This window comes from Stylophora pistillata, chromosome 5 (genome assembly GCF_964205215.1).
Source record: "Stylophora pistillata chromosome 5, jaStyPist1.2, whole genome shotgun sequence".
In the NCBI taxonomy this organism is placed as follows: Eukaryota; Metazoa; Cnidaria; class Anthozoa; order Scleractinia; family Pocilloporidae; genus Stylophora; species Stylophora pistillata.
In genome coordinates, this window is record NC_142523.1 from 16,122,335 (window position 1) to 16,133,146 (window position 10,812).

The window sequence follows — 10,812 nt, forward strand, 5'->3', positions numbered from 1 at the left end:
AATGAACGTGACAGGGATATCAGAATTAAGTTGTTTACCCGTGTGTGATTTCAAGTAGTTTCAGACTTCCCGTCATCATTTAGCTCTGTCGCTTCCTTAATTAAGTTCTCGATTTAGCCTGGTAACTAACAGTTTACATTTCAAGGAAATTCTGTAGGATATAAAAATGCACACACGTTGGAAGATATTTCATAGCGAGCATAAAGTATTCAAGCAAAGTAACCTCCGGGCCTAGTATGACGAAGCTTCTGATAGTCGCCGCTTTGTTATTTTTCTTACCCAAACCAGGAGTAAGTTCAATGGGAACAACTACCAGTCCTCAACAACAGAATCCTCAGGCTGACGCTGACAAAGAGCCATGTCAGGTAAACTTTGTGCTTTATTCTAGTAGCTCTCAAGAGCGGTTGAGACTCACGCGAATTAATTAAATCTTATGCTCTTGCGCTGACACTATTATTTCTCACGCATTTAAGGTTTCTGATTAAATTCTGATTACATATAATGAACTCCTTGATTCCTTTGTGCTCGCTTCGAACATTTTATAACAGTGGGAAGTCTCGCTCAGAATAATGAAATTTACGTCTTAGCAACTAATTTATTTTTTACTAAAAAATTTAACATGGGAGCATGGCCCCATATCCCCACCTTCAGGAAAGTAATCCCTGCGGAGTCGCAATCGAATGCTATGCGGTCCAAATCCTCACTCTTTGCCACCAACTCAACTTTAGAGCTCCTGAAAATTAAAAAACCAGGAACTATAAAAAAATTACCACTCATGTCTGCCGAGCTGAGTGCAAGAAAAATCGTTCATCCATCATTAGCTTCAGAAAATTTGTTGAAAGATAGTCTCATAAACATTTACATTTTTATGACAGTGAGTTGCCTTGCCATTGAAAACTAAACAGGGGTCAATCTTCGTAGATTAATCCTCGATGGAAAGAAACAGTACACAAAAGATCGTAGTGAAAGTAATTTTACTAGAGTCTGTGTGCTAAACCAGCGCTGTTGTTCTGTTAAAAGTTTCATGCGCTTTTTTTCATCTGCCTTCTCTCGTTGACAAGCGTCAGATGGTGACACCAGTTTCATTCAAAAAATGTTTCAAAGTTTGCTTGAAAATCTTTTAAATTACATTTTTCATTATACGCAAATAAAGTAATATTTGGTGAAGCCTCTTTCTTTAATTAACAGTACCCCAGTATTCTATAATACAAATTCGCTGAATGATCGTTCTGTTTATGGAGGATTTTGCCGGACAGTGCTTGCTGTTGCCACTGCGCACTCCATCTGCGCATATGCCATTGTCGTGCATGCTCGGGGATGCTCGGGTGGAAAAACTCGTCTCTCGTAATGATCACGCAATAGACTAACCGCAATAAAAGGGATGTTTAACCCTATAATTTACGGGTCAAATTGGTTTAATCGGGCTGCCTTTGGTTAAAACCGGGAAAGAAAATTTATTGGACCATTGGTCCCCATAAAAAAAACAAGAGGAAAATGAGAAATAATATTTTACCCATTGACTTTAATCAAACAGCACTTTACGGACATACCATAGAGTAGACATGATATTTACTGGGCTGTGGAAAGGTCAAATTTTCTCTAGGCCTTACTTGAAGTAATATAGTTCGGGTTTCACTTTATAGCCATAATTCGCATCGCACCTAAGAATCGGAATGTCGTTGATTCAAAATCTATTCCGTAGCTTCTAAGACTTTGATATCCATTATTTTCCAAACAGAGTATTCGATGGCATATTCACTCTTCATTTTGAGCCCCAGAAGTCAAAAAGGAACGGAAAATCCTATCTGAAGAAAATTTTTTAAGTCTGCTGCGTGGACTTCAGTTTAAGCATTTGCCGGTTGTGATCGCATTAGTACTACTTAGCCTGGGGAGGTAGGGGAAAGCCTCTCTCACACGAGACAATCGCGTTGCATGGGTGTCAATGTGTTTACTCATAGGGGAAGTGTTGGGAAAGCTTGAGAAAAATGTGACGACAAACGAATGAGTTGCCAGTAATCGATCTTTGAGTTTGCGCAATGATTTCTGGGACCGCCACGGGGCAAACATGACATTCATTCTTTATTCACACTTATTCTACTAAAAAATACAACAACGAGAAAGAGAAAAAGTAGAAAAAAAAGAAGAGTGTTTTAACTATACATGAGTTTACACAAAGGAGTGGAAAGAGTGTGTAGTAGCCAAAGGAGCCAAGCTTTCGAGTTGGCTACTACGAGCATCCCGCTAGAAAGAAATTATAGGAGAGAGGTTATCGCTCTTTAGCCGCTGTTTTATCAGAAATTGATTCGGGTCACGTTGATACAATGGAAGCGTAAGTTTTTGTTTGAACAGCTGCGAAATATGTAGTAAAAAATCGACCGATAAACTTTTCACCATGCGCAAGGTATATTGCGACATCCTTGATGGTCTCGAAATTTCGAAATATTAGCTATGAATCGCCAAGAAACAACTCGTTTAAGCCTTTTCAGTTTTGTTTAATTGTGTTGTGTACCTCTAACTATTTTTAATACAAAAGAGCGCTGAAACAGCTACCTCAGATCAGCACGAGATTGAAATTGTGTGCTTGAGCATTAAATATCATCGTGATACGCTGAAGTAATTAAACACCTACATTGCTTAATTATTAGTTGTGATCTATGAGAACGAACCAGCGACGATAATCGGCTAAAAACTGAACCTTTTCTTCTGCGATGATGAGTAGGTACAAATGGGTTGCTTAAGGAGCGATACACAACTGAATTTATATCTACAGGGATCACTGTAGAAGGTGCTGCTGAGGTTAAGGGATGTTTTAAATGTAATAGAACAAGATGCGATCTTTGTCGCAATTTCTTGGTTGAATCGAATTCACTTTAAAAGTTTTCAAACAGGCAAAAGTTACAAGATACGATCGAAACTTTCCTGTGATTCTAAGAACATCACTTATTTGACTTCGTACAAGAAATGTTGCCTACAATACACTGGTTCCACAACAAATGACTTTAGAGTTAGATTTCGCAACCATAAGTCTGCTATGGTCACTAAGAAAAAGACCTGTGAAGTAGCGGTACATTTCAACAAAACACCACATGATTTAAGCAATGCATTGATCAAGTGCAGGCGACCGTAAACAATTCAGGTAACATCGAGAAACTTCTAATTACCAAAGATGCATATTGGAGCGCACATTTGTTCTTTCTGGCACCTTTCAGCTTGAATAAGCGCCAGGAATTTCACTCCAAAAAAAGAATGAACTATGATTAAGGTGGAGAATTTTTTCAAATCGGGCGGGCTTGTGACACTGCTAAAATATTTGACAACAAAGGCCAATAATTACTGAAAAACAATAGCAATTCCGTGTACGATGCCCAAAATCAAAATCAAAATTGTTAATCGTGCCACCTATGGTCAAAACTGAAAAGAAAATCTATTGGACAATTGGTTCCCATAGAAAAACAAGATGAAATGAGAAATGATATTTTACACATTATCTTCAATCAAACAACACTTTACGGACATACCATAGTGTAACCATGATATTTAATTTACCGGGCTGTGGAAACGCCAAATTGTCACTGGGCCTTACTTAAAGTAGTTACGTTATAATTCGCTTCGCTCAAACGAACGTAATATATTTTACCCTTATATTCCCGTAATATAAACAGATCGCGCGAGAAATATGGTAGGATGCGCAAGCGGATCCAAAACACAGTTTATTATAAGATAGAAATTAGAAAGTTATTATTATTATTTATTTATTATTATCAGTTTTTGTTTTTTTATTTTTTTACAATTCTTTAGATACTACTGTATGCAGAAACTAATATACGCTCGACAATATGTTATAAACCTAAATACTTGGTTACATGTAATCTGTTTTCAAGGCTTTCTTCAACATACATATCCTTGGCAGAATCAGATTTCCACCTATCATGTATTTTAAGAAGTCTCTCTGGAATCGAGTTTCCACTATTACGTATCGCAGATGTAATACCACCGGATCTTAAACTATGAAGACCATAATTCTTAGGGTTGTAGTCCAACTGACTTAAGGTATTCCTTAAGATATCTCTACAAGCAGTATAAGAAATATTTCCGCTTATCAGGATATGGGTAGAACTACTACGGTGAAAAACAAGGGGTCTAAACAAAGGGAGGGGACTACTCAAGTTAATACCAGATAAATCTACGTAACGTTGTAAAACACCAACAGGACAGTACTTAGACCTGGATGCACTAATAAAGACGAAATTCCCTTCCCCATAAACATCTGCCTTACTACAAGGCACGAAGATTCGTATGTAATAAATGTGAAATTCAATATGCTTAGGAACAATGTTGCATAATTCATCATAACGAAAAAATCCTGCGAAAACGGAAGAGCATAACGCAGCGATACGAAGATTCTTTAAAATGGCATCTTTCTTGTTATGAATATCTAAAATACCCCTTATGATGTCTGTGGTAATAGGCTTCTTTTTCATAACTGGCTGTGACTTCTGGCGTTTAGCAGCTTCGATGATATTCCTGCAAAATTCACTATCAAAAGGATTACGATCCAAACTAGGGACAAAAGATTGTAACCATTTAAGGGCTGCATGGGCTAAAATTATTGAGGAACTAGAAGCGCAAGACTGCTGAACTTCAAATAGATATAGAGAAACAACACTAAGAGGAAAAGGTAACACGAATGTAAGCTTTAGTAGTTGTATCCGCCCTGAACCTCAATATAACTTCTAGAACCTCGTAAACGTTGATTGAAGAAAATTGCTGAAAGCTTTTCCAGGAATTACTTGATAGCATTATCTAGAAAGACAAGAACAAAGCATAAATACTAAACGAACAAAAAAGAACAAAAGAAAAAACGTCCTTTAGAAACCGTTCAAAACTCAATCGTTGTTGGGGCCAGTGCCCCGTAAGACGATAGACTATCGTATGGGCCAGAGCCGCGTAAATCAACAACCATAGATTGGGTCAGCGCCACATATATCAACTATACTCCGTTTAAAACAGTGCCGCATGAAATGATAGGCTGTAAATGGGCCATTGCTTCATACATGAACAGTACACTGCCTTGGCCAGCGCCACCAAATGTAAATAATCTTTAGGCTAGTGGACACTCCGTCCAATAAATTACTCAGTAAATTTCAAGCTAAAGGCAACAATGTTTCCTGTGAAAAGATCAGACCCTAAGAGCTAATTAAGGTTTCTTCCGTGGGTTAGAACCTCATTCTCGATATGAATACTGTGAGCCACAAGATAACGACTATACTTGTGTGCAATTAAAGGCCAGAAATGAGCCGAAGGCCAAAGAGGTACAACGAGCGTACCAACGGCCTGCTGGGATTTGAGATAATGCAAAACGCGTAGGATGATACCAACTGGAGGGACTACTAAACAACGTTCTCCCCGAAGAGATTGAAAGAGAAAATCAACGTTCGAGGTGTTTGTTGTGTCTTACTGCAGAAAAGTGACGCCAATCCTTGGTTAAAACGGCCGACCGAACTTTAATAATCACTATCTAAACTACAGTTACACAATATATCACAACCTCAATATGCATGCAACTTAGCTATATATGTTTACTCTCTGGGACCTCTCATGTCATGTATCTTACACCTAGTGATGGTTCCTATTATTTAAATCCTAATTCATTAACACTATAACATTAATTAAACCCTAGTTCATTAACACTATTACAGTGTTGGGGTTCCAAACCTTGGAAAAATACTCGGGGAGCTTGTGATTATAATAATTAGCAAAGCAATCTACACTAAGAGGGCCCCACAGGCCATCACGAAAAAGAAAAACTTCTTTAGTAATTTGCCAATCATCACTGTCAATTAAACGACTTATATATTCAGCTTGCTGATTCGAAGTGCGAGGGATCCATTGCACTTCTAAATGAATTCCCGATCGAATACAAATATCATAAAATCCTTCGGGCTATTTTATGCAAATCTAATTTCATGCTGCCCACTTCAACAATCTTAGCAGCTACTTGGCTATCTGTAAACCATGCCACTTAACGTGTGATACTTCCAACGCTGAGGCAAATGATTGTAATGATAACTCAATAACGGACAACTCCCTCCACGTTGAACTTTGACTTCTCTCGTTCTCCGACCACATTTTATGGCACACAAAATCATTGTTAAAGTCAATAATTGCTCCACCTCCAGTAGCACTGGCATCCGAATAAACAAAATAACTTGGATCTTTACTTACAAAGCAATACCTAGTGTTGATATTAACCAAATTTTCTTTCCAAAAATACAGTTCTTCGTCGAGAAGTCAGTAATCGTCGAGAAGGGATATAGAATCCCAATTATCCCTGCACAATGTGGACAAGACATAATGTCTGGTCATTATCCTGCCAAAGCTACCAACTACGGGGCCGGTAGAGATAATTTGACCTGTGAAGGAGGCTAACTCTCTAGCAGACACTTTCAAATCGGCTTCGATGATATGATCAATTGTATTGATAATCTTAACAATTCTTCTTTCTACAATTTTTAAAGTACCTAGTGCGGAATTCCAGGTTAAACCCAGCCAGTCCAAAACTTGGATGGGTTCCCATACCGATTTCTCTTCATTGACAACAAAACCCGCGTTACACAAATCCGCCCTTACTACCAGGGCCTTAATGCGACAACTTTCGCTATCCTGAACAATCGCCCAACCGTCGTCCAAGAAGATAGCTAAACAAAGACCCTGTATTTTCCAATACTTTTCTAAAGGCTTCAAAACCTTTGTGAAAACATAAGGGGCAGAGGAAAGACCGAACGGGAGCAAAGTAGAAACATAAAATACTTCATTGATGGAATTAGGCGCCCGCCATGAAAACCTCAGAAAAGTTTGGTGCTCTTGTGCAATGTCGATATGACGACAACCGCTTTTAAAATCGAAGGAAAACATGTACGCGTCTTTCGCAAAATAATCGCTCGTCTTTCGCAAAATAATCGCTCCGACGAAGGGCTAACGCTCGAAACGTCAGCTTCTGTAATCGTTACGGTGGCCAATTTACCATTTCAACTTTGTTGATATATCCAAATTATTTCGTTACCCCCACCGACGCAGCCCCAAACAGTTTCTTTCGAAACTATCAGCCTTTATTCATTTCGCAAAATAAGACTAGCAATTTTCCAGTCCTCGTACTTAACACTTTGCTTAATTAAGGACTTATTGACGTGGCGCAAATCGAGAATTAATCTCTTCTTACCGCCTGGCTGTATAGAAACTGACAACGGATTTACAACAAAAGGCTGCGGCATAAACCATACGAACCCGATCAGAATTGAGAAGCTCAAGAACAGTTTGGTCCACGAAATCAGGATGAAGTCGAGTTGACTTATTATTCTTAAGCTTTATGGCCAACGGAAAAGTGACGAACGGCAGCCTGTAGCCGTTTTCAATAATAGACAAAATAAAATCCGGAGCACCTATAGATCTCCAGAACGCTGAACTATTCTTCAAATTACCCTTAACACTTAATGAATGTCCGCTTTCAAGTGCTTAATTCTGAGCAATTTGATCTACCTGCGCCAAGGCATCTTCATAGCTTTGGCTGAATTGGTTGGCCTGCGGTTGGCTTGTTGTAGGAGATTCCAGGGAATGAATTGTAGCTAGGGGGCTCGTAACTTCCAGGCCCGGAAAAGGATCGACAGTCCTTAGCCCAGTGTCCAAATTTGCCGCATTTGAAGCAGCGGAAGAAGTCGCCAGAAGTGTCTCTAACGGCCTCAAAGCTAAAGGCAATGACAAAAACTAGGGTTAGGAGGTAAAAGGGAAGTGGGGGGGGGAGCGTAAACCAGAAAGATGAATAAACTGCATGGAACCGCAAGTGTGAATGGGACTCAAGAGACAGCAAAGAGTATAAGTACTAATAGCTGGCCAATCAGGAGATACATGTAAAACACAATGTACAATAGTGGGTGCGGCAGGTGTGAAACGAAAACAACTGCAACTAATTACTTGGAATAACAGCGGAAAATACATTATACGTTCGGGTTTCACTTTATGGCCATAATTCGCATCGCATCAAAGAATCGGAATTTCGTCGACTCGGAAACTTATTCCGTCGCTTCTAAGACTTCGATATCCATTATTTTTCGAACAGAGCATTCGATAGCATATTCACTTTTCATCTTTAGCTCCAGGAGGTCTATCGAGGTCGGAAAGGAACGGAAAATCCGACCTTAAAATTTTGAAAGTCGGCCGCATGGACTTCAGTTTAATCATTTGTTGTGATCGCGTTAGTACTACTTAGCATGGGGAGGTAGGGGGAAAGCCTCTCTCACACAAGGCAATCGCACTACGCGGTTGCCAATGTGTTTACTCACAGGGGAGTTGTTAGGACACCTTGAATAAAATGTGATGACAAATTTAAAAAAAACCTGAGATAGCTTAGAAAAAGTGTGATGACCCCTTTTTTTATGGCACCGAACAACAGTTAGACCTCTAGAAACACACAGTTAATTTTCCATTCAGTGCAAAAACTGTTTTGCCAGAATTTAGGATTGTGTGAGAGTGATCAGTATTAAGTTTTAAGTATTTTATTTTATTCTATGATTTTATTTTCCTGATGAGTGAGCTGATGAGTGAGCAATCACCTGATGAGTGAGCAATCACGAAACAGGTTTGTAGGGATGAAAGCGTAGTCTTTGTATTTTTTTAACTCAACACTCAATCTAGCACGTCGATCCAATTGCCTTTTTTTCTTTCCAGAAATCCATCTTTGCTCGGGGATTTTCAGGGATTCCAGGATCCAATGGCATACCAGGAATGCCGGGAATTCCTGGGTCCCCGGGGTTGCAAGGACAACAGGGAAAAGATGGAGCCAAGGGAGAGCCTGGTGTCAAGGGACCGAGAGGCATGACAGGGACAAGAGGAGAAAAAGGAAATCAAGGGTCACGTGGTAAAAATGGTGCACCTGGAATGATGGGAACAAAAGGAGATAAAGGCAATGAAGGGTCACGTGGCAGCGGTGGACCGCCAGGAATGAAGGGTGTGAAAGGAGGACTGGGACCTAAAGGAGAGAAAGGAGAAAGTGTGAATAGTGCAGTGTCACAGACCAACTGGAAACAGTGTGTGTGGAAAAATGCTGATAGTAGAGATAGTGGAAAGATCAAGGTATAGAAATGTCTAGAAAATACCATAAAAAATTTGGGAGTTGGATTAAATAAACGTTTTTAACAAAAATTAACAAAATTAATTTGTATTCAATTCTGTGCTTCATAGCAGGCAGGAAAAGTATAAATTCTTTGAATTCTTCCCTAATGTGTACCATTATTATAAAAGGTTTTTTGCACAGATACTGTCTTCTTGCCATTTGTTCCAGGATTGCTCATTCAACAAGCTGCAGTCTGATACAGCCATTAAAGTCTCATTCCAGGGAAATATGAGAGTCGATGGCACTTCAGCTAAATGCAACCGGTGGTTCTTCAAGTTTAATGGAAATGAATGCAGTGGACCAATGACAATTGAGGCTGCTGTGTACAACTATTGGCCATCTGGTAATCCTAATCTGCTTCATCACAGATCATTTGAGGGATACTGTGAAAACATCCCACAAGGCAGGGTTACTGTGGAGTTATGGGTAGGAAAGTGTCCCAGTGGTAGTACACAGGGTGATGCCCACACTGGATGGGAATCAGTATCCCGAATAATGATCGAGGAAGTCTCTAGAGCCCAGTCCTAATTACTCCTGTCGTTTTCATACAAGGAACGGTGAAGACTATTCCATTTTGTATTTTCCGTCATCCTGGCTCTCAAGATTTTCTCCTATTATCGAAGTCCCAAAGTAAATAATATATTCTTTTATGTCGCTGAAAATGTTTTCTCTGAACATGTACCCTACTTTTCGCGTGAATGAGATATGAGATAATCTCGTTTTATTAACAGAGTTAACAAGGTTGCTGATCTCTTTTCAGTCTCGTGCTAGACTTCGCCGAGACGGAGGGACTACTCGTAGTCTATAATTTACAAGTTTTCACCAAAGTGGAGGTGGTAGATGTTTAACGAGCTATGAAGGGGTGGAGTAAATATCCACCCTAGAATTGAAAAGTTATTTTAGTATAGCACAAAAAGATGAATTTAACTCGTTTATTCCTGCAACGGTTACGATATTTTCGGGCGCAAATTTTGTGTGCGTTTCCAAGAGGTGAATATCAAAAAATAATCGGAACTTGAGTAGTCAATCAGAGCGCGCCCTAAACGCTATCCAGTGTCTCGGTAAATACCAATAACAATTATATTATTATCATCATTGTCATTAACGGTACTATTATTGTCATTAATGTTATTATCAAAGAATGATTTTAAATTAAAGTTAATCGTGCTCGAACATCCTGCAGGTAAAAAGCATGGTATTTCAGCCATTATTCATGGACCGGCCGGCTAGATCAAGTGACATAAATGGGTGGTTCCGTTTACTGATAGGAACTTACCTCAAATAATTTGTCAAACTTAACAGAAAGTGTGCTATCAACCTCTTGGAGGCTAGATTTTGAACAGAAGCGCGGGGTCACTATGCTAAGTTTAGAAAGACGAGTTGACCATGGAATACATGTAACTTCTTGTTGTATCAGCCAAATCTGTAGTTATTACTTGGCTAAATCCAATACCTTCGTAACGCTGAGAAATTCGCTAGATATTTCACGTAGAGAAAAATTCTCTAATTCCAAAGAAGGTCTATACCACAGTGAAAATTAACAAAGAAATTAAAACTTGTCCTCTCTAATGAACACCAGCTAGCTAGGGTCAGATAAATCATGGCGGCAATTTTGGGCACAATGCCAGGGTCAAAGTATCGAGCAT

General features: G+C 39.3%; 1 protein-coding gene and 2 pseudogenes across 1 annotated transcript; 1 reads left to right on the top strand and 2 right to left on the bottom strand.

Annotated features, from left to right (window-relative positions):
• The first annotated feature begins 236 nt into the window (after nucleotides 1–236).
• LOC148730537 (uncharacterized) lies at nucleotides 237–9,861 on the top strand. The gene is made up of 3 exons (XM_088761313.1): nucleotides 237–365; nucleotides 8,722–9,126; nucleotides 9,335–9,861. Exons 1-3 carry the CDS (start codon nucleotides 237–239, stop codon nucleotides 9,692–9,694), a joined length of 894 nt encoding a protein of 297 aa, XP_088617439.1. The 3' UTR covers nucleotides 9,695–9,861.
• On the bottom strand, nucleotides 3,840–8,141 carry LOC148730538 (uncharacterized; annotated as a pseudogene).
• On the bottom strand, nucleotides 5,131–7,271 carry LOC148730539 (uncharacterized; annotated as a pseudogene).
• Nucleotides 9,862–10,812: the final 951 nt, after the last annotated feature.